We start from the raw sequence: 22,421 nt of genomic DNA, 5'->3' as shown, positions 1-22,421 counted from the left end.
GATCTTTTCCAAGATGCAAAATACCTGCTTCTAAAGACATAGGTGCATAGAACCCCCTAGGAAGCTGAACCAGTTTTAAAAATCAGGTCCATGAGGTTCATGGAGGACTGAAGGCAACCAGTTTCCCTGAGCCTGTGTGACTTGCTATAGTTAGAAACACAGGTTATGACATACCAATCACACTAGTGTCTTTCTTCTTGCAAAAGCCAAAGGCCAAATTTAGGGACACAGCTTTTTCTTTTTTTAATTTCACTTGATATCTAGTAGAAATTTGTCACATGCAACTAAGTAGCACGATGCCCTAAACCAGGTGGATTTCTACGGAAAACCGGAGATTTTAAAAAATATCTTTCACCAGTTGCACGTGATTCATAAAAACACAAACAAGGAAGTGCCTGTGGGGACTGCTTTCCTACTTTGGAGCTTCAGAGCATCACATTGTGTCCTACTATTTTCAGCATTTAATCCGATTTGGGGGATTAAGAAACACGGAAAGACAATTTGGAAGTCCAACCGCTAAAGGCGGCCGCCCGAGGGCGGTGGATAGGACGCGCCACCAATCACAGCGCAGCCGCGGCTTATATAAGCCCGGGCGGAGAGAGGCAGCACTGCAAACCCGCGCTTTGGATTTTGAGTCTCTCCTCCTCCTCCTCTAGCAGTTCCTCCAATCGTCATGTCGGAAACCGCTCCTGCTGAGACCGCCGCCCCGGCGCCGGTGGAGAAGTCTCCGGCGAAGAAGAAGGCGGCCAAGAAGGCAGCGAGCGGGGGCGCGGCGAAACGCAAAGCGTCCGGGCCTCCGGTGTCGGAGCTCATCACCAAGGCCGTGGCCGCTTCTAAAGAGCGCAATGGCCTATCCCTGGCCGCGCTCAAGAAAGCGCTGGCGGCCGCGGGCTACGACGTGGACAAGAACAACAGCCGCATCAAGTTGGGCCTCAAGAGCTTGGTAAGCAAGGGCACCCTCGTGCAGACCAAGGGCACCGGCGCCTCGGGTTCTTTCAAGCTCAACAAAAAGGCGGCTTCTGGCGAGGCAAAGCCCAAGGGTAAGAAGGCGGGCGCGACCAAGCCCCGGAAGCCCGCAGGATCCACCCCCAAGAAGCCCAAGAAGGCTGCAGGGGCCAAGAAACCCGTCAAGAAGACTCCCAAGAAAGCGAAGAAGCCCGCGGCTACAAGCGTTAAGAAGGTGGCCAAGAGCCCCAAGAAAACTAAGACCGCCGCGAAGCCCAAAAAGGCAGCCAAGAGTCCCGCCAAGCCCAAGGCTGTGAAGCCTAAGGCAGCTAAGCCCAAAGCTGCTAAACCTAAGGCGGCCAAGCCGAAGGCGGCGAAGGCCAAGAAGGCGGCTCCGAAAAAGAAGTAGGAGGCATGCCTTTTAAAAGGCATCAAAACCCAAAGGCTCTTTTCAGAGCCACCCAGATATCTCTGGAAACAGCTGTACACTCCAACACTTTACCTACCCACTAGTACGTGGTTGATTGAGTATGCCATGCAGCGAAGTCCATCCTTTTGCTGTTTCTCCTGACTGCTGATAGTGGTATAAACACGGTGAGACCCAAAGTGGACTAACAGGAAGTCTGGCATTACACCCATTTGCCCTGTCTGGTAATTTAGGGATTGAACACACCTGCCTGCGAACCTAGGATCTCCGGTACAACTCCCATGCTTTCCCCAGTGCTGGTGACACGACTGTGAAGCTACATATTCACTGTTTCATTCATTGCCTTCTCTCTTCCCCTGTAGGAAAAACACTGTCACCAGGTTAAAAATATGGGACTCCCAGCTCTTCTTAAAGTATTTAGGTGGCTCTAAAAAGAACCATTGGGTTTGAACTTTGCTACTTAAACCTTTATTTACCGAACAGCGCAGCCTGGATGTTGGGCAGGACGCCGCGCTGCACGATGGTCAGCTTGCCCAATAGACTGCGAGCCCCTCGTTGTTGCGGATGGCTAGCTGCAGGTGCTTTCTCGCGCGTAGCGTTGTCCAGCTCCAAGATAGCGGCCGCCAGGTACTAGAGCACGGCGGCTAGGTACACAGGCGCCCCGGCCATGACCCGTTCGGCGTAGTTGCTCTCGCGCAGCGTGGAATGCACCAGCCCCACCGGGAACTGCAACTCGGCCCGCGGCGAGTGGGTCTTGGCTTTGGCGTGCGCCTTGCCGCCCTGCTTCCCGCGTCCAGACATTCCGAATCTTGACCCTTCAGTGTAAGTAGCCATAGAAATGAAAGTTCAGGGGGCTCACTTTTTATAGCAGTTTTTAGCTATTATTTGTTTCATTTTAACCAATGAAATGTAAGTCCTGGCATCCTGCATTCTCATTGGACAGGACTGATATTCCGAAGTTACCAATCAGACCATGCTGTATAACACCTTCTTTGCATGCGAAGTTTTATATAAATAGGACACGTCAACCTGTACTGTCAGTTTCTCTGTGCTGCTGAGTTTCCTTTTTTTGTTTTGTCTACCATGCCCGAGCCCGCCAAGTCCGCGCCCGCCCCGAAGAAGGGCTCCAAGAAGGCGGTGACCAAGGCGCAGAAGAAGGACGGCAAGAAGCGCAAGCGCAGCCGCAAGGAGAGCTACTCGGTGTACGTGTACAAGGTGCTGAAGCAGGTGCACCCGGACACGGGCATCTCGTCCAAGGCCATGGGCATCATGAACTCGTTCGTCAACGACATCTTCGAGCGCATCGCGGGCGAGGCGTCGCGCCTGGCGCACTACAACAAGCGCTCGACCATCACGTCGCGGGAGATCCAGACGGCCGTGCGCCTGCTGCTGCCCGGCGAGCTGGCCAAGCACGCCGTGTCCGAGGGCACCAAGGCCGTCACCAAGTACACCAGCTCCAAGTAGACCCGCAAGAAGCCGCTTGGCCTTCTAAACCCCAAAGGCTCTTTTCAGAGCCACTTAAGTCTTTATAAAAAAGAACTGTTACTCACTTTTCACTAATGGGGAAATGTATATTTGCTGCAAAAAAAGCTCCCCAGTTTCATTTTTTGATCCTGTGACTAATACTCCCACTGCAGTGTAGTGCATGCTGTGGCCCCCTTCAATGCGTTTTTCATGTGTCTTGAGTCAACAAGTGTGAAGTTCATTATCAGACAAGTACAATAAAGAAAAGTACCCTTTGTCTCAAAACAGTTAAATCATCTTTAAAAAATGTCAATCTGGGTACTGGTGTATTCATACTGTTTTCAAGTCCTCTATCCTTGATTTAATGAGTAACTTACTAATAAAAATAGAGCTTGATAAGCACTAAGTATAAGCAAATTGTCTTATTCATGTTTTGTCTTGGGGGTTGGGGAGTAAGGTGGAGAAATGTTAGTTCTTCCCTTTTCCTGAGTTGATTTTCCAAGTAGTAAATTAGAAAATGCAAGAGAAAAAAAAAAACCAATTCAAGTTACCTTACGCATAAACCAGTGATACCCAATACACACACTGCACCTGTAGTTTGAAATAAACCACAGGTCTATGCACAGGTTGAAATAAATTCCCTGTGGATTCTGTCCTGTTCGGAGAATTCTGGGCCGTGAGGCTTTCTGGGAGGGACTGCCCTTTTAACCATTTTCTCAGATTTCTGGGTGAAAGTACTCTTTATGGGAGTAATTAGGTTTATTCCCTATTTTTCTTGTGAAACCTGCTGTTTTGTTTATTCTTTTACTCTGCTAGTCTTTCATGCACTGTTTCTCTACTAATTGGAAGAAATGTTTAAAAATTAGAAAATAGAGCAAAAAGAAAAAGAAAAGGCAGTGGGGCCAGGATTTGATAGTTGGTCTTGAAAGAAAGCCCTTGGTCGAACCCCTGCCCTGGAGCTGTGCCTGTGGCTGTGGCGGCTGCCAGTCACCGGCACAGAGAGAAAGAGAAATAAAGGGCAAAGGGGCCGTTACCGGACCGCAGTCGTGGCGCCTGCACCCATCTCTCCGTTCTAAGCCCTCAGGGATGGCCTAGGTGCTTAGCCGTAGTTTGCTCTTTGCCCAGGAGCAGTGTGGAAAGGCTTCCGCATCAGGATATTTTCTGAAAGTTGTTGATGATGCCCTGTGTTTAATTATCTTACTCCAGTGGCTCAGAAATGTTACTCCCAGAAGTTTATGTGAATATATTCTGCACACTTGTAACTGGAGACATGCAACAGAGCAGTGCTGTTTTTAATAGCAAAGTACTAGAAGAAAGCACACGTTCATGGTCAAAGGAATAAATACATTTATTGAGGTGCATTTATACTTCAGGATAGCATATAGCAGAGAAAATGACTGAAATACACACACAATTGAATTTTAGAAACAAATCTCAGGTTTACATGTGGTACCTTTTTATAACGCTTGAAAATAAAACCAAATTCATATCATTTAAGCACACAAAGAAGCACATGTGTGTGATTTTTAAAAATTTTAAGAGGTAGCTTCATTAATAGATGTTTTAAGGCTGTGGCAGCGGACACTTATGTGATACAGGGAGGGCAAGGGGGCGGTGAAAGGCTCCGACATACATGGAAGTTGTATGTAATATGTTTCAAGCATCATCTATGTCGTCGTGAGGAAATCTTATGACAACTCCAAAGTTACTGGCATCCCTCTAGGTAGTATTACCTTCTTCTAGAGACTAGGGAAAAAAAGACTGACAGAGGCCAGCAAAAGATTCTGAAAACTTGAGATTTTGGCTACAATTACTCAGCATCCCATCGTCTCCAGCTCTTGTAAACTCCGTTTACTCAGCTTCTCACAAAACCTTTGACAGTTCTATGCGGCGGACATGTATGTGTTTGTATACACACGCACATTTGTGTTCTACAATTTTATGTGTTTAAGGAACAGTGCGTGTCTACCCCTCCCTCTATTCTTTTAGAAGAGAAATTACACTTTTTAAAATCTGTCTTCTCTCCTTCCACATCTCTCCCTCAAGATATTTGAAGGTAGTAAATTCACCAGTACACGTGGGATTTTTAAATCATTACTTTTCAAAGCATACGTGCCTTTGATCCTGCCCAGCAGTGCACGGACACCGAAAATAAGCAGCCAATTCTGGTGGTGGTTTGTTTTTCAAAATGAGGGAAACAGCAGATAACATCTAGGAGAGGAAATGGGAACAGGTGCAGAGGGATCAAGTTACCTAAACACATATGTCCGGGGCCTGGCGAATGTGTACATATGTGTGCTTCATATCAGGGATGCCCTGAAAGGCACTGAACTGTCAGGAGGGCAGATGTCTAGGAGGATATGGCAGAGGGCGGCCAGAACCTGCAGAATGAGCGGACGTGCAGGAGGCGTTTTGGCCCCTCTAGACAAGGTTCACATATGACGCCCCTTTCACTCCAGTATTTAGAAAGTAAACATTCCTATAATAAAGGGAAAAAATTAAAATAAACTCAATAATCTAGATTAATTTATGGCATTGCTGCTCAGCCTTGGGAACTGATTTCAGCTGATCCCCAAACAGGATGCTACTTACTGTTTTTCACTGCAATTTGTAACTGATAGCTCCAATAATTCACATAATTTACCCCCAAATAATTTTTGTCAATTTTTTTTTACATGAACAACAATTTATAGAACAGAAACAAAGATTGGAGCATAGAAATAGATGAGAAAATTTGATCCTAAGTTTAGGGCAGCTTTCTGCATGTTATGTCACCTGAGGAGACTGATGTTCTGCTCTGAGCTTGTGGCTGGGTGTTGTGGGCACTTCAGTGAGCCTGTCACTCTCTTAATGATCTGCAAAATAGAGACAACGACAAGGTCCCACTTTTTTCTTAGGACATTATGAGGTGAGGTACACAGATTCCAAGCATGTTCTTGGGTCCTGGATGAGGTACACAGGTTAAAATTATGATGAACAGTGTATACACAGATGTTTTTTTCTTTCAACAGAGTAAGTAATTATTAAAAAATTTTGAGAAGTATGACTATAAATGTTTTGCCACAATGTGAGTTTCTTGAGTTATATATATTTATATCTTCTGACAGACATATCACAGTGGTTCAACAAAATAATACATTAATTAAACCAACATTTTCCTAGATCTATACCAAGCACCATGAAGAGAGCCCAGGAAATTACGGTGCATAGTATGTAAAGTTTGGTGTTTAAAATGCTGAAATAGAGAGTGAAGGTGTCATTCTCTTTTCTATGCCCCTTGAACCTTTCTGTTTAAGTAACTGGTACAGTGGCAATTAGACACGAGCAGGCCATTAAATACCCACGGACGCCCACCCTGTCCCTCTTCAACTTCATAACAAAGAACAGGTCTCAAGCTCAAGGTAAGAGACAGTAAATAGAATATCACTGGAACTGAATAATGTTTTTAAAAAATATTGTTCCACAGTTACTCTCTGTCCATGGTCAGACGTAGAAATTTTCACTAGGTAGTGATGTAAAGTTGTCTTTTAAAATATTATTTTATAAAGAAAGCCCTGGCTGCTGTGGTTCAGTGGATTGAGGGCCACCCTGAGGACCAAGGGCTCGCCGGTTCAGTTCCCAGTCAGGGGACACGCGTGGGCTGCCCACGACGTCCACAGTGGCAGACGCGTGAGAAGCAACCACACACTGATAGTTCTCTCCCTCTTTCTCCCTCCCTTCCCGTTTCACACATAAATAACTAAAAATAAATAAAATCTTTAAACTATTAGCTTATAAAGAAAACAGTTAAGTAAATAACAATTTAGAGTATATCTAGATACAGCAAAAAGAATAGAATTGTGTAAGTAGAACTAAAATGACTGAGATTTGAGCAACATTGAATAAAATAATACATGCAACCTCATAAAACAGATATGGCAGAATAATACAATTGTTATATTTCTATATAAATTATCTATGCCCGTTAAATGTATATAATTAAATATTAAAATATATATTATAAATCGATATCTAATATAGTTAATTATATGATATTAATTTACTGTTAGTTGTAGCAATTTGGAGTAGATATTAATCTGGAATATGACAATCTGGGAAAATTTCTTGAAAGAGGTATAACAAGATAAAATCTTGAAAGAAAAGCTTGTCAAGATTTTAGTTGTTATATTATCAACTAAATATGTTGTGTGACACATTACTCCAAAATCCAGCAGTTTAAGAGACGAAACATTTATTACCTCACAGATTCTGAGGGTCAGGAACCTGGGAGCAGCTTGGCTGGGTGGCTCTGGGGCAGGGTCCTCGGAGGCTGCAGTCACGGACTCTCGTCCTCTCAAGGCTTCAGGGGGACTGGAGCTTCCAAGGTCCAAGGAGAGGTTTCCTTATAGCGCTATTGCCTGCAGGCCTCAGTCCCTCACTGTTTGAGTGCCTGAAGGACCACTCATGCCGAGGGCCGGCCTATGGGAATCTCTCATCTAACCTTGGAAGCGACCTGCCATCGCTTCGGCCACACCCTTCCTGGCGACCAGCCCTGGGCAGCGTAGGAGGAGGGCTCTGCGAGGGAGTCGAGGGCACGAGGTGTGTTGCTGGGTGCTTCCGAGGCTGCTTCCCACAGATCAGCCCTCCCAGACACCAGCACCGCTTGGGGGATTTCAAATGTCCCTGATGCCCAGATGCTCCTCTGATCAATTAAATCAGAATCTCTGGGGTTGGGAGGAGGTAGTGATACTTTTTTTTCAAAATTCCACCAGCATGATTAAATTCTGATGCATGATTAAAGCTAAGAATCACTGGATGCAAGAGTGAGAGACTGGGCGGGGGTGGGGGAGGGACATAAAACTGGCCGAGTGAAAGCAGCCATTTCGTCATTACATTGTACAGGTAACGCAGAACAGTTTTAGGAAATGATCAAACCGTTGTGCTGCTTCGTACAGTGCCAGCTTTCTATGCAGTGTCGACTGATATCGTAAAGAAATGGACTAACATTAAGTTCTATGAAAATTCTGCGCGTGTTCCCAGCCTCCTCCTCCTCCAGGCCAAGGAAACAGCCACCGCCTTAACAGAACTGTTTTCGCTCCCTGACCTCATAAATTGAGCGCAAATTTTGTGCTTTTTTTTTTGTTCCCACAATCCTAAGCCCTCCTGCCGTTTCATAGAAAAGACTGAGCAATAGCTAGAAATACAGTAAAGATATCGGCATTTAAAATCTTATCTAATAGTCTGTCGAACGGCAGGGACGTGTGTTTGCGCACGGACCCCTGACACGTCCGGGCCGGCCCTGAAACGCCAGCCTTTGCACCGGGAGGCTGCGCTTCGCTCCCGGAGAAAAGGCCTGCCCGCCTCCCCTTCACCAGTCAAAAAGGTTGCCCTTTCATTTAGAATTTCTCCCTTACAGCGAAGGGGGAAAGGGATTAAAAGTGAGATGAAATGTGGAGCTGGCCTACATTCTGAACATTTTCCCCAAGAAAACTTTTGACAGTGTTAAAATTGCAGTGAACACGAACACCATCCTGGAAGGAGGTAAAACATTAAAACATGAGTGAAGGACATGAATGAAGCAGGAGGAGATCGCTGCTCCCCGTAACTTCAGGAGGAAGGCGACGCGGGTGGGGTGTGGGATGGCGGTGCCCCTGCCCCGGTCGGGACACGTGCACAGAGAAGAGGAAACTGCCCATTCCGAACTGGTGAAAAGGGGTGACTTGTTTCATTCTTAAGTTACCTCTTCACCCTCTTTATCCCAATACCACTAGGTTATTGTGTGCAAATGTAAGCCTAGTGACAAGTGGCCATAAGGCACATACCAGAGGTGTTACAAAATAATAAGCGAAGGGAACGCGAACTGGGGTTTCCTTTAAATCCATTTATGCGATAATCAGAAAGAGGGAGGAGTCAGGTGGCACTGTACCCTGTACAGGAAGTTCTCGTTCTGCCAATGATTCACACTAGGAGTTGGTTAATAATTTCACCCTAAAGCACCCTGAATTTTCTAGTTACTCACGAATTTCCTCAGAGGGGGATTCTCAGCAGCAAATTGAGCATGAATGTTAAGTTTAAGCATAAACTAAAAAAATTTCCGGTGTTTTACGTTTCTTGACCTGTTACCATTCTTAACCATAAATACCAAAAGGGACTTTTGCACAATTTAAGAAGCATTTTCCAAAGTTTTCAGATTGAAAACTGTCTTCCCTACCTTTTATGCAAAATCGAGTGCCAGTTCTCTCAGGGAACACATGTGTGGCTCTGAAAAGAGCCTTTGGGTGTGAAGGGGCCTGATGAGTCTCTCCGCGGAGGGCTCACTTGGCGCTGGTGTACTTGGTGACGGCCTTGGTGCCCTCGGACACGGCGTGCTTGGCCAGCTCGCCGGGCAGCAGCAGGCGCACGGCCGTCTGGATCTCCCGCGACGTGATGGTCGAGCGCTTGTTGTAGTGCGCCAGGCGCGACGCCTCGCCCGCGATGCGCTCGAAGATGTCGTTGACGAACGAGTTCATGATGCCCATGGCCTTGGACGAGATGCCCGTGTCCGGGTGCACCTGCTTCAGCACCTTGTACACGTACACCGAGTAGCTCTCCTTGCGGCTGCGCTTGCGCTTCTTGCCGTCCTTCTTCTGCGCCTTGGTCACCGCCTTCTTGGAGCCCTTCTTCGGGGCGGGCGCGGACTTGGCGGGCTCGGGCATGGTCGGCAGGAAAGGCCACAGACGCTGAGGAACGGCGAGCAGGAGGCTGCGGGTGTCCTCCTCCCGGGTCACAGCCTCTTAAAGGAGGCGGGGAGTAAAGTCCTGCCTGACTGGCGGTAACTCGTGGGAACGTCACACGAATGTTGCCCAGTCAGGACAAGCGTATTTCAGAGCGAGGATTCCCATTGGTTTAGGCGAAAGCGCTGTAACTTTTCGCCAATGGCACTGGTTCTTCTTTCGAGCCCTGGAACGACTATAAACAGGGCAGCTTCGGGCGCCACAACTCCCACTCAAGTCGGCGCCAAAGTTTTCTGTGCATCATGTCGGGGCGCGGGAAGCAGGGCGGCAAGGCGCGCGCCAAGGCCAAGACGCGCTCGTCGCGGGCCGGCCTCCAGTTCCCGGTGGGGCGCGTGCACCGCCTGCTGCGCAAGGGCAACTACGCCGAGCGCGTGGGGGCCGGCGCGCCCGTGTACCTGGCGGCCGTGCTGGAGTACCTGACGGCCGAGATCCTGGAGCTGGCGGGCAACGCGGCCCGCGACAACAAGAAGACGCGCATCATCCCGCGCCACCTGCAGCTGGCCATCCGCAACGACGAGGAGCTCAACAAGTTGCTGGGCAAGGTGACCATCGCGCAGGGCGGCGTCCTGCCCAACATCCAGGCCGTGCTGCTGCCCAAGAAGACCGAGACCCACCACAAGGCCAAGTAAGCAGCAAGTATGGTAAACGAGTAAACAAAAGGCTCTTTTCAGAGCCACTTTTATAATCACTGAGAAGATAGCACGAATTTTGCATTTCTAGAATCTAGTCCCTTTTTCTTATTAAACTTCTGACACAACACTGTTTATATTCCTAGTGAGACCTCATTTTTGCTGCCTCTAATTCCAGATCTGTCCTTTAGGAGGCTTTGCAAACAAGAGAAGTTCCCATGTTATATTTGTTCCACTTAGGTCGTAGTGTCAAGGTCATGCTGAACCCAGAAAACAGTTTGACTCAAGAAGGTCACACGTATATTTTTGAAAACTAGCTATTGACCTAAATGACAAGTTCATCAGTTGCAAGTATCTGTTGGAGCACATAACAGGTGGTTTCCACAGACACCCACTATTGTCAGCAGGAAGGTCGCAGGTCTTTTAACTATTTTGCAAGTAATTGTTTTGAATGTTTCTGACCGCTTGACTATACTTACTAATTCATACTATCTGACAGTATGTTTATTACCACAGTGGCCTTCCTTGATGTCCATGTGTTGTATGTAGCCATGATCATAGTAGGTGCTCCCGAGTGGATTTCAAGAGCACTGATGGAGACTTGCAGTTTGAAGAAATAAACTTGAAAAACCCTGAGGCTGCTTTGAGAGTAGAGGGCTCAAAGACTCCGGCACGTTTCTCATGTCTGTGCCGGCATATGGCGAAGCCCTTTTATTCTGGGCCTTGGGATGGATTGGAATATTTTTGCCACGTACCAGTCTCCCATGTCAAGCAGAGTGACGTTTTTCTGTTTTTTATTATAATGTATTGATGCTTTCACAAGTATTTATTTCACACTAAGGTACCAAGTGTTAGGAATATGTTAATGAGACACTGATTGTTTTAAAGAAACAGTCTAACCGGGGGTAACACACAGCAAGTGCAGCCCAATGTAGCAAAAAGTGTGGACATGGGACATTAGCGGAGCATAGAGAAGGAGTCAGCTGTGTGAGAGGTAACATCTGGTCTGAGGACTGGAGGAAACTGGAAAGCATAGGAATTCCAGTACAGACTGAGCATGAACGTGCGCAGCAAATGCAAGATGGATCTTGGCATGAAAGCAGAGGTTAAAAGAGGCAGGGAGAAGCTGAAAGGGATCAGCGGGCCACTCCTTGGCTTTGACTATTTTTATATACTAATGACACCAAAATCTTTTAATTTTATCCCCTTCACCTATTTCATTCATCTCCCCAACCTTCTGCCCTCTGACAGCTGTCAGTGTGTTCTTCATACCTGAGTCTGCTTCTATTTTTTAGTATATTTTGTTCATTAGATTCCACACATAAGTAAAATCGTATGGTATTTTTCTTTCTCTGACTGGCTTAGTTCACTGGGCATAATACTTTAAAAAAATATGGACCAGGTCGTGCATTAGGGTGTCTTCCTTGCACAGGAGCCATGCTGATCTCCGTATCAGTGGTTTAGTACATGTGCTGCCAACGTGGCACAGTGACTTGCAAATCTTGACCCATCCAGGCTGTCTCCTGAACTCAGACATTCACATTCACCTACAAGTTTCTGAAACTCTTGCTGACCTCCAGGAAACAAAATGAACAGCCCAGACGGATCGTTCTCACCACTTCCCCTGTGACCTCTTCTTAAACTTAGTACTTGGATCACCATCTGCCCATTATCATGATCCAGACGGCCTGGTGTTGCTGAACATTTATTTCCGTGTGCCTGCCATTCCTAGAGTGAAACCCAGTTCCTTGCATGGGGCGATGGAAGCACAATTACCAGGCCATCGCTGTTCAACAGAGTCCTGAGAGACATGGTGTGTCCACATCCACGTTATTAGAAATGTCCACATAACTAGAACTACTCACTGCCCCTGAATAAACTCTTCATATAATGAAAACTGAAAGATGAATTTGGATAATTACATTAGTTTCCAGGAGCAGGTGTCCTTCCCAGTCAGTAAGAGTACAGATCAGAGTAGACAGGCCATCTCTCGTGGGTCCTCCCTGACCGCCTCCTAGCTTACTTTCCCGGCTCAGAAGAAGGCACTGCATGCACACTCATGAATTCCAATCTCTATGGAAATTGCTGAATCAGCTGGCAGAGTGGGAGGGTGACGTCAAAGGGCCGTTCTCCCCTCAAAAATACTTTTTTTCTTTCTTAGAGGAAAGCTGATTCTGGAGAGAAGATACTCAGCACTTTATTTTGGTAGAGGTGTTGATTCAAATAGATTTAAATTTGGTAAAATATTATCATCAATGTAAAATCTGTGTATGGTAATCACAGGTCGCCCTTCCCATGTACCGGAAGGTGATGCACATGATGGTGAGCAGTTTAATGTTTGCAGTAGTGATCTTATCTAATTTTTTAAAAAAGTATTAAGACTGTAAAGGACGACTTCCCATTCGTTGTACAAATCTGTGATGACACAGAGTACATAAGCCAATTTGTCAGGTAAAGTCTTGAATGTGTAGGTGAGTCAAGTGTTCTGTCCTTTTCTGTATGTAATAGGGAGGAAGGGCCAGGGACACCAGTTGTACACAAGTTGACAGGAAGTGTAAATTGAGGTGCTTGCCTGTCAAGAAAACTGATGAAAAGCACTTGTAAGGAACTGCCAGGCCCAACTCCTGGTGGAGAATCTAGACCATTACGATTCGAGTAATTGAACGTAGTTTTAGGCATTTAGAAAACTGCAAGTACCAGTTACGCGGAAACAGTCCTACTTGGTGTGCACGTGGGTGGATGTTAGAAGAGCCTTTGAGTTGGGTTGAATCCCTGGGAACTGCTGCTCCCACAGGCCTGCACTACCGGGACACTGAAAGCTGGCAAACAAAAGCCAGGCGGCTCATTTGCTAATTTTATATCAAATTTAGAATGGATGTGAAGAAAACATTTAGGAGCTTTATCCTATAGGATTATCAGGAGCTACTACTAAACAATGAAAAACGCAATTCTCAACAAAAGAAAATCTGTCTGAACACTAACGCATTTTCCTGAGGGAGCTAGTTTCAAATTTGTCTTTTTCTGTTTTATGGGTTCGTGACAGAGCAATTATCAGTAGGAAAACCTGAGGTCTGCTAACACTAATGCTAAATGTTAAGCACAATACCAGCATTACCCCACTTAAGTCTACATACGTTCTCCCACGAGACCGGGGGAGTTCAAATAAGTCAGTGTGCAAGGTGCCCTTGTTTGTGCGGTGAAGATGCCACGGGACACGTAAGCAGAGCTATGCTGTCAGATTAACAAGTGGGGAAAAGAGGTCCCGGTTATCTATGCACTGAACCCCGTCCCTACGTGGTGGGCGGTTATTCCATGCGGACGGGTCCCTTCTTTGTTCCTTACCTGTGGATAATTTTAGGGTCCAACCAGTCACTTTATATCCACATATCTGTTGCTTTCAAGTTTCTCTCCAGTAACTACAATACACACTCCACACGAGACCTTGCTGACACTTGAGGAAAATGAGGTCCCCACTATTCGAAGGAACTCACCAGAGCCCGCCGTTTGTTCCTTCTACGAATGTTAAGTGTTTTCAACACCTAAGTACAACAGCCACTCTTACGAGAACAGAAGTGGCTCTGAAAAGAGCCTTTGGGTTCAAAATCAAGACGTGCAGACAGTTTACGCCCGCTCCCCGCGGATGCGGCGCGCCAGCTGGATGTCCTTGGGCATGATGGTGACGCGCTTGGCGTGGATGGCGCACAGGTTGGTGTCCTCGAACAGGCCCACCAGGTACGCCTCGCACGCCTCCTGCAGCGCCATGACGGCCGAGCTCTGGAAGCGCAGGTCCGTCTTGAAGTCCTGCGCGATCTCGCGCACCAGCCGCTGGAACGGCAGCTTGCGGATCAGCAGCTCGGTCGACTTCTGGTAGCGCCGGATCTCGCGCAGCGCCACCGTGCCGGGCCGGTAGCGGTGCGGCTTCTTCACGCCGCCCGTGGCCGGCGCGCTCTTGCGGGCCGCCTTGGTGGCCAGCTGCTTGCGCGGCGCCTTGCCGCCCGTCGACTTGCGCGCCGTCTGCTTGGTGCGAGCCATCCTGCGCACTCCGACACACCCAGGTGGGGCAGAAGCGCGAGGGGCCCCCTCCACCGGTTTATATAAGGCGAGTCCCGCCCTGATTGGACCGGGCGTCTGCCCATCAAGCCTCGCAGTGAAGTTATTGGAGGCGACACCTGCTTTCCGACAGCGGGAGCCTCCGGGACCTTCATGCTAGAAACTACTTCCACCGCCAGCGCCTTCAACAGCGGCTGTGTTCTACCCTTATCTCCACTGTACCGACTTTCCGCCTTTTCTTTACAGCGTTTTTGGACCTTTCCCCGCGGAATTGAAAGTAAATATTACAATGAAACACCTTGTTTGCGAAAAGAACTTTTTAAATTTTGGCACCGGAAACTGGTTTTCATTTGATCCTTTTGAAAAGGCGCGCGCTGGATGGGATTGGCTAAGGGATTTTTTTGTCTCATTCAAATTTAAGAAGGCTAATTTCACGTTAACATCTTGGTTTCTCTACTTAGAGAATTTTACAATGTTTTATAGACCTTTTCTATATATCTAACTCAATGTCACACTTAATGTTTACTTTTTCACTAACTAGCATTCTAATATAAAGCATTCCACTAGTCTTACGATTTCAACTGAGATTTGGTGAGCAAAACATCCTAAACGTGTAAATGGTACAAATAAATTCAGTGTGCCCTTGCGTCGTTTATGAACGTGCACTGAATTCTGCCTAAAGGACATAACTCGAGGGCATGGAGTAGTTTTCCGTTTTACAATCGACTAGGGCCCAGCAGAATTGGAGACTAAGACAAGTGGTATTATTGCCCGGTCACTAAAATTGCACTTAAATCTTTGCTTGTAACCTATTGTTCTTCTCATGTTTTTCTCCTGGTTCAACCCTGAGGGTCTGCAGCATTGATAACCATAAATTGCCTACTTTGCAAAGCATCCCCACCCGTTTTACTATGCTATTAACTTTTGTGGTTCACTTTCACGTTTCCAGGAGTGGCCGCACTGACATCTATTGGTTCATTGAGGTATTACAGTAAGGGTTGTTAGCAAGTAGCCGCTGCAACTGGGAAAAAGCAAGCCCTTTTTAGTGAGAACGTGGGTGGCTCTGAAAAGAGCCTTTGGTTAAGGTAGAGAAAGACTCAAATCTTCCACTTCACTTGCCCTTGGCCTTGTGGTGGGTCTCGGTCTTCTTGGGCAGCAGCACGGCCTGGATGTTGGGCAGGACGCCGCCCTGCGCGATGGTCACCTTGCCCAGCAGCTTGTTGAGCTCCTCGTCGTTGCGGATGGCCAGCTGCAGGTGGCGCGGGATGATGCGCGTCTTCTTGTTGTCGCGGGCCGCGTTGCCCGCCAGCTCCAGGATCTCGGCCGTCAGGTACTCCAGCACGGCCGCCAGGTACACGGGCGCGCCGGCCCCGACGCGCTCGGCGTAGTTGCCCTTGCGCAGCAGGCGGTGCACGCGCCCCACCGGGAACTGGAGGCCGGCCCGCGACGAGCGCGTCTTGGCCTTGGCGCGCGCCTTGCCGCCCTGCTTCCCGCGCCCCGACATGATGCACAGAAAACTTTGGCTCCGACTTGAGTGGGAGTTGTGGCGCCCGAAGCTGCCCTGTTTATAGTCGTTCCAGGGCTCGAAAGAAGAACCAGTGCCATTGGCGAAAAGTTACAGCGCTTTCGCCTAAACCAATGGGAATCCTCGCTCTGAAATACGCTTGTCCTGACTGGGCAACATTCGTGTGACGTTCCCACGAGTTACCGCCAGTCAGGCAGGACTTTACTCCCCGCCTCCTTTAAGAGGCTGTGACCCGGGAGGAGCACACCCGCAGCCTCCTGCTCGCCGTTCCTCAGCGTCTGTGGCCTTTCCTGCCGACCATGCCCGAGCCCGCCAAGTCCGCGCCCGCCCCGAAGAAGGGCTCCAAGAAGGCGGTGACCAAGGCGCAGAAGAAGGACGGCAAGAAGCGCAAGCGCAGCCGCAAGGAGAGCTACTCGGTGTACGTGTACAAGGTGCTGAAGCAGGTGCACCCGGACACGGGCATCTCGTCCAAGGCCATGGGCATCATGAATTCGTTCGTCAACGACATCTTCGAGCGCATCGCGGGCGAGGCGTCGCGCCTGGCGCACTACAACAAGCGCTCGACCATCACGTCGCGGGAGATCCAGACGGCCGTGCGCCTGCTGCTGCCCGGCGAGCTGGCCAAGCACGCCGTGTCCGAGGGCACCAAGGCCGTCACCAAGTACACCAGCGCCAAGTGAGCCCTCCGCGGAGAGACTCATCGGGCCCCTTCACACCCAAAGGCTCTTTTCAGAGCCACTCACCGGCCAAGAAGGAGCTGCTCTGCTTTTCCTTTGTGTGTTTGGGAGGTGGTGGCGGGAGGATCTGGGTTCACCATCTTACAAAGTAACATTTAAGGTAAACTTAGTGTCTAACTGACATCTGTTGAAATTTTTAAGCAGTTGTCACTTTTGCAAGAATATGTCAAAACTTAGCATCTAACTTTTCCCCACCTCTACTGGGTAGCGGCAATGTCTGAAAGTCTGGAGGCGGCCAACATTTCTCCATAGAAATCCCGAAAGTCATTAGACTGGGTCTCTCTCTCTCTCTCTCTCTCTCTCTCTCTCTCTCTCTCACTGGGTCTCTCTCTCTCTCTCTCTTTTAAAAAAAAGGACTTCCTCTTAGATACTACCCTACCTCAGAGTTAGGTTGACCCAGATAGAGCGAAGCAACAAAGGAAAGCTCTTACACCTTCTTTGCCGCGATTAGGCCTGGTGTTGAGAATATAGGATAAAACTCCAGGGGAAAAAAAAACAGTGAACTTAAAGAACTGGCCAGCCTTTTGTTTTGAATTCTTTGAGCCTAAAGTCAAACTAGAGGAACGCGAAGGGAAAGCGTCCTAGGTCTTGGCAGCCCCCGCCCCGTTGCCATCAGCGGTGAAGAAGGATGTGCCCCGCCAAGGCGGCCTGCGTGGCTGAGGTCATCCGGGGAGAATGTGAGACAGCTGCGCGGGGCGCCCGAGGGGCTGAGTGGAGGGTGTTGTGCACTCCGACATGTACATCTTTTAGGCAAGAAAAGGGGATTTATCAGAGTGCGCGTCTCCACTTGCTGCTTGCCAAAGTGCGGTTGTAATAAAGTTTGCCGACGAAATGGGATTAGGAATGGAACGACGGGCCCCTGGCCTCAGGAGTTACAAATCAGAGAAGGTGTCTGTTCGCATGGTACTGGCCTTCTTTGAGAGTAGCCATAGAACAGACGACGCAGTTAAGCAGGCTGGGGATGGGGCAGGAAGGTGGCCGCAGTGTTACTACTGAATATACGATGGTCAGAAAATAGATAATGTAGCATTTGAACAGGAACCTAAGAAAGTTAAAGAATGAGCTGAGCAGAGATGTGGGTGAACTACATCCTAAGGCCTGGAGGCGGGAGCAAGCGAGAGGCCACCGGGGCGCTGGCGTGGAGGGAGACGGAGAGCCCTGGAGGGCACAAAGGAGGCGGGGCCTCATTGTGTAGGACCCAGTGGGTAATAGGAAGGAACTTGGGTTATTTTCTGAGTAGCCATCAGAGGTTTGAGCAGAGAAATGACATGACCTGACTCACATTTTTGTAGGGTCAATAGGGGAGAAGCAGGTCTCAGAACAAGAAGGTCAAAGGAAGAATTGCCTGACAATATAGGCGATTTCTTCTGCCTGCTCATTTGTGGGATCACTCAGTGACGTCATAAAAGTGGGGAAACCCTTCTGGCCCCACTAGTATGACTTAATCTGCCTCTGTTACCACGGCAAATGTGTTCTCAGCTTTCTTTGGCACAACACAAAGCCATCCTTCAGAGGTCCCATGTTCTGCTCTAGAAGTAGGAAGAAACCCTATGCTCAGGAACGAAGCCCAGAGGTGACTGAAAGAGATACTAGAGTTACTTAGCGAGAGCAGCAAGTGGTTGACAAATTCTGGGCTTGGAGAAGGGGTGCACAGAGGAGCCGGTGTGACAGTGTTAGATTCCCTGAGCTCTGGGCAGCCGGGTGGCTCCGCAGGCCGTGCGCTCCGCCAGCCTCCTTCCCCGGTCGTCCCCCCTTCCCTCCCGGTGTGCAGAACAAGGAGCGAGGGAGCTGGCACCTTTGGCTACTCTTCCTTTTCCTGTCTCTGTAAACAATAAGCTCACTGAAACTAAAACTGGGTTGTTGTGTCTACCAGCCACACCAATCAGACTGTGCCCTGGGCTTTGCCTGCGTCCTGTGTCCTTGACAGTAGTTTTGTTTACTACCCAGGTTTCCTTTGAGTGATTACTCTGAGTACACTGTGTGGTGGAATAAAATAGGTTTACTGAAAAAAAACTTTAGAGGAAGAATCTTAACCTTCCTTCTACCTTCAGCTGTCTTTGGCTGTCTCTGAATTGCATCCATGGAATCCTGAAAAAAATAATTCTACTCAGTGCTACATCTCTAGTGTCAGAAACAGTGACTGTCTCACAGATGCTGGAAAAAATTGTGCTGAATGAATAAATGTTAGTTTTTGTTATGTTATGTACTTGATATATTAGTATCTACAAACAGACATCTATACATATAAACTCTGCTTCTATGAGAAACTCCTCAGGGGGAAGATAGGCTTGTACTCACCATTCTTTTTTAAAGTACCCATTCTCAGGAGCCCATCCAGGTCGGGCACATGGAGATCGCACGCACTGGTTCCCAAACCCTCCTTTCCCATTTCATCTCATATTCTTTGCAAATAGTTTTTATTTCAATGGATGTTACTTGTTTTAAAACATGGAGCAATAAAAACATTACTGTGTGAAGGGAAATGTGGTGATCCTCTGAGGATTGGAGGAATTCAATAGGTCTAAAATGAACTTTCATTCTACTGTTCCCTCGTATTGTTCGTGATTTCTTTATTCATGGCACACACCCTCGCAGGTGAAGGAAACTGGAGAAAAATGGACACCAGTGGTAAAGTCATGACGATTCACCTTGAGGAAGCTCTTTGTATTGCCTGCCCCGTGATCCCATGCAACTCCCTAGCCCGCTCTTCTGTTTTGAACAGTCTAGGCGTCCATAGCGAAACCTCTCGGAATATCATCTGGCTTACGAAAGTGATTTGTTCACATCGTAAGACAGAATTAAGGGTATGACCTCCGCCACCTCCTCCTCTGGGTTGGATATGCCTATGCTTGGTAAAATGGTTCAGAAGTTTCCAGATTCAACTTCTGGCTGGACAGACAGGCTCATTTGAAAATAAGCTATGATTTTTACAGTGTACAAAGCTGAAGTGCAATTTGAAATATCAAAGATATACTAAGAGAAAAGTGCAAATCCAAAATAATGAGTAAATAATTATGCTATCTTTTGTGTGGAAAAAAGAAATAAGCAATACAAATATAATATGTGCATGTAAAGATAAATGAGAAATTAAGAACAGAGTTTACTTCTGGGAGGTAATGGTGAGAAATGGGCTGATGAGGGAGGAGGATGGAAGGAAAACTTTTCAATGTATCTCTATCTTTTAGTTCCTGTTTTTGAAAACATTAATGTACTATGTATGCAAAAAAGGCTTACAATTTTTTAAAAATGTTTAAAATTTTTATTTTATTTTGGAATAAGTGTGTAGAGTGTATTAAAGAAAGAACTTTGTCATTCCTACTGTTGAAGTTTTGGAAACTTTTTCTTTTTAATCTTGTTTTGTGTGAGACTGAACTGGGGAATGTGTAATATGACAGGTGATATACGATTAATACAATCTGTTTTCAGAGCACTAACATAATTCAGATTTTTCCTCTAAGGAAGTCTCCTCACAGGAAAATAAAGTAAACAAGAATAAGGTGCTTCGTTACCATTTTGCTGTGAAGAATGAAGTGGAGCCTGAGGCCTGAGGATGTTAGTCATAGAAGGGGCCAGCCAGGAGGTTTGGAAGAAGTGAAAGTCCTGCTTAATCTAGAGACGCTTTTGCTTGACGCGGTTAAAGCACAAAATTACCACCCTTACATGGCCCGTACGGGGATCGAACCCGCGACCTTGGCGTTATTAGCACCACGCTCTAACCAACTGAGCTAACCGGCCACGGCGGTCTGCTGCTGAGCCATATTCACACAGCACTATTCTTGATATTCATCTTGCGTAGAAGAGGGAATTCCTCCCTTCTTTCTGTTCTCTTTTGGCGAAGGAACGCGGGGGTGCGGGCGGAGGGGGAGGGAGGAAAAGCTCCAGATATGCGTTTCTTCCTGGGAAACTTGGTCTTTCTCAAACCGAGAAGACTCCGTGCTCGGGGTCGCGGGTCTGGAACTGCATTGCCGGAGTCCGACACGCGGTGGCGCCCGAGTCGGGGGGCCGGCGCTCCAGAACCCTTTCCGGTCCCCGGGAACTAGGACCCCAAGCCCACGGCCAGGAGGTCCAGAGTCAGGGCCGTTGCCCGAACCGAGAGAAGCCTGGGATCGCAGGGGAGGTGCCCCTCGCAGCCGGGCTGACCACCTGCCGACAGCTGTCCGCCAGGGACGCGCCAGCGCGGCACTCATTCTTGAGTCACCTCTGCCCCCTGCGCTGGCTTCCTTTCCCCTCCTCTCAGCACCGTTTCTCAGTTAGAGGTAGTGATATTTTCAGAAGCTAATTGGCCTGGACACATTTTAGAAGCTCTCTCCATTTCTAAGCGCTTGTGTGCGTATATCTACATATTGCACAGCCTTCTTTTGGAAAAGCGCTACTAGAATATAAGGTACTTGATATTCACGTTGTTGACCTAAAGGCGCTCCAACCAGTAAAGAGTTTTTCTAACGTTTGATTTGAACCTAACTAATCCCAACTGCTAGGAAGCAAGCCCTCAAATACTTCCAGGGAGTGACAGTTTTGCAGCTTCTAGCCTACCTTTGCGATCAGGGAGGTGATGTGAAGAAGATTACCTAAAGGCGGGAGAAAGTAAGGCGGGGATTGGATTTACAGGAGAGTGAACAGCGCCCTGTGCTCTCTGGAATGTGCTTAGGCCTCCCACCGGTCTGAAAAAGAGGATTACTTCTGACCTTTCAAAGGCATGCTAACCTAGGTGCATAAGGACAGTGGACAGGGCGTGCTTAAGGCAAAGATAACCTTTTACTAACGAATTGTAGGCCTGGTGCTCAGTACCCACCGCGAGCTACCCATTGAGGGGATTTGTGGTCAGATCTCCCAGTGAGGTTCCTTCCTGCAGAGCCCTTTTCTCAGGCACGATGTTTAAAAACTAGAAATTAGAATCACATCCTGTGATTAGCTACATTTGCCATTTATTTTCTAACTTTTCATTTCAATTATTTGCTATTAATATCATAAATACAAATTATTCTTCTGATGCTATAGCACCTTTCATTAATTTTGTACATCTTTTGAATCGACTAATAGGTATCTTCATTTATTTTGTTCTGTGGTGAAAACTTTGAAAGTGTAGGTGTAGAGCAGAATTTTATCCTTATTATCATTCTTGTTTTACTAGGGCACCTGCTATGGAAAATGACTTCTGAAAGTCTTACTTTGACATCTAGAGATCAGAGTAGGCATCAGTCACTTGCCTTATGTCCTAGGTCAGTTCCCTGGGGTCAGACAGTGAGGTGGAGGCTTGTGTGCAGGAAATTCCTTGAGGAGCTCTTTAATCAGTACGGTTGGGACAGGCGGCAGTTGAACTTGATGCGGTCATAACAGACCTCAGCCAGACTCATTGGGGAACCTGCAATGACCCTTCAGAAATGTCCTGAAGTGAGGCTGAGAGCAGGAGGGCAGGCCTTCCATCGACCAATCTTGGATCTGAGTTGCCCCCAGAGGTGGGCGTAGCTTTGAGCAAGGTGACTCCCTTCTTTTGAGGGCAGGTCCCAGAGACCAAGCCAGCTGAGAGCTGTCAACAGTCCGGAGTTTTGAAGCTGAGGATTGAGTGCCGCCATTCTGGAGGGCGGTCTGGTAGGTAGGTGCAACACATAGCCTCACAGTTTTTCAGGAACTATGTGTCAAATGTGCTAATCTTTGACCAGTAATCCTTCTTTCTCCGCACTAATAGAGAAGATAGCAGGTGGGAACAAAGTAATGGTTAATAGCTAATTCATTTTTCCTTTGGGGTTCAACAAAGGTCTTTGCCCAGTTGCCAGAGTTTATAGTCTAGTTTATAGCCTATTTCCCAGGAAAGTGTCTCAATCCTCTCTGTGGTCATCCTCCTAAAGAACATTTCTCTTTAGTTTTGACTGAGACCAAGTATCTATTCTTTTT

At 47.6% G+C, this 22,421-nt stretch overlaps 7 protein-coding genes, 1 non-coding gene and 2 pseudogenes across 8 annotated transcripts; 4 read left to right on the top strand and 6 right to left on the bottom strand.

Annotated features, from left to right (window-relative positions):
- Positions 1–673: 673 nt before the first annotated feature.
- Positions 674–1,354, top strand: H1-5 (H1.5 linker histone, cluster member). Its single transcript, XM_054564831.1, has one exon. It carries the CDS (start codon positions 674–676, stop codon positions 1,352–1,354), a length of 681 nt encoding a protein of 226 aa, XP_054420806.1.
- A 486-nt stretch (positions 1,355–1,840) lies between these two features.
- On the bottom strand, positions 1,841–2,251 carry LOC129063865 (histone H2A type 1-H-like; annotated as a pseudogene).
- Positions 2,252–2,455: 204 nt separating this feature from the next.
- Positions 2,456–2,848, top strand: LOC129063786 (histone H2B type 1-C/E/F/G/I). Its single transcript, XM_054564854.1, has one exon. The coding sequence runs from the start codon at positions 2,456–2,458 to the stop codon at positions 2,834–2,836; it is 381 nt and encodes a 126-aa protein (XP_054420829.1). The 3' UTR covers positions 2,837–2,848.
- A 6,232-nt stretch (positions 2,849–9,080) lies between these two features.
- On the bottom strand, positions 9,081–9,510 carry LOC129063789 (histone H2B type 1-K). Its single transcript, XM_054564857.1, has one exon. It carries the CDS (start codon positions 9,508–9,510, stop codon positions 9,130–9,132), a length of 381 nt encoding a protein of 126 aa, XP_054420832.1. The 3' UTR covers positions 9,081–9,129.
- A 285-nt stretch (positions 9,511–9,795) lies between these two features.
- On the top strand, positions 9,796–10,499 carry LOC129063809 (histone H2A type 1-H-like). Its single transcript, XM_054564875.1, has one exon. It carries the CDS (start codon positions 9,831–9,833, stop codon positions 10,215–10,217), a length of 387 nt encoding a protein of 128 aa, XP_054420850.1. The 5' UTR covers positions 9,796–9,830; the 3' UTR covers positions 10,218–10,499.
- A 1,105-nt stretch (positions 10,500–11,604) lies between these two features.
- On the bottom strand, positions 11,605–11,704 carry LOC129063977 (uncharacterized; annotated as a pseudogene).
- A 2,111-nt stretch (positions 11,705–13,815) lies between these two features.
- On the bottom strand, positions 13,816–14,249 carry LOC129063775 (histone H3.1). The gene has a single exon (XM_054564841.1). It carries the CDS (start codon positions 14,247–14,249, stop codon positions 13,839–13,841), a length of 411 nt encoding a protein of 136 aa, XP_054420816.1. The 3' UTR covers positions 13,816–13,838.
- A 1,129-nt stretch (positions 14,250–15,378) lies between these two features.
- Positions 15,379–15,806, bottom strand: LOC129063808 (histone H2A type 1-like). Its single transcript, XM_054564874.1, has one exon. The coding sequence runs from the start codon at positions 15,769–15,771 to the stop codon at positions 15,379–15,381; it is 393 nt and encodes a 130-aa protein (XP_054420849.1). The 5' UTR covers positions 15,772–15,806.
- A 285-nt stretch (positions 15,807–16,091) lies between these two features.
- On the top strand, positions 16,092–16,479 carry LOC129063795 (histone H2B type 1-K). The gene has a single exon (XM_054564862.1). The coding sequence runs from the start codon at positions 16,092–16,094 to the stop codon at positions 16,470–16,472; it is 381 nt and encodes a 126-aa protein (XP_054420837.1). The 3' UTR covers positions 16,473–16,479.
- A 3,711-nt stretch (positions 16,480–20,190) lies between these two features.
- Positions 20,191–20,264, bottom strand: TRNAI-AAU (transfer RNA isoleucine (anticodon AAU)). Its single transcript has one exon. It is a non-coding gene; the product is annotated as a tRNA-Ile (tRNA).
- Between the last annotated feature and the right edge of the window lie 2,157 nt (positions 20,265–22,421).

This window comes from Pteronotus mesoamericanus, unplaced genomic scaffold (genome assembly GCF_021234165.1).
Source record: "Pteronotus mesoamericanus isolate MK-2021 breed Mesoamerican mustached bat unplaced genomic scaffold, CSHL_Meso_final scaffold_99, whole genome shotgun sequence".
NCBI classification, from domain to species: Eukaryota; Metazoa; Chordata; class Mammalia; order Chiroptera; family Mormoopidae; genus Pteronotus; species Pteronotus mesoamericanus.
Note: the sequence above shows the minus strand (reverse complement) of the source record. Positions and strands in the feature narration are given on the sequence as shown.

Excerpts from the sequence above, each read along its gene's own strand:
- H1-5 (XM_054564831.1), top strand. The coding sequence starts at position 674 with ATGTCGGAAACCGCTCCTGCTGAGACCGCCGCCCCGGCGCCGGTGGAG.
- LOC129063786 (XM_054564854.1), top strand. The coding sequence starts at position 2,456 with ATGCCCGAGCCCGCCAAGTCCGCGCCCGCCCCGAAGAAGGGCTCCAAG.
- LOC129063789 (XM_054564857.1), bottom strand. The coding sequence starts at position 9,510 with ATGCCCGAGCCCGCCAAGTCCGCGCCCGCCCCGAAGAAGGGCTCCAAG.
- LOC129063809 (XM_054564875.1), top strand. The coding sequence starts at position 9,831 with ATGTCGGGGCGCGGGAAGCAGGGCGGCAAGGCGCGCGCCAAGGCCAAG.
- LOC129063775 (XM_054564841.1), bottom strand. The coding sequence starts at position 14,249 with ATGGCTCGCACCAAGCAGACGGCGCGCAAGTCGACGGGCGGCAAGGCG.
- LOC129063808 (XM_054564874.1), bottom strand. The coding sequence starts at position 15,771 with ATGTCGGGGCGCGGGAAGCAGGGCGGCAAGGCGCGCGCCAAGGCCAAG.
- LOC129063795 (XM_054564862.1), top strand. The coding sequence starts at position 16,092 with ATGCCCGAGCCCGCCAAGTCCGCGCCCGCCCCGAAGAAGGGCTCCAAG.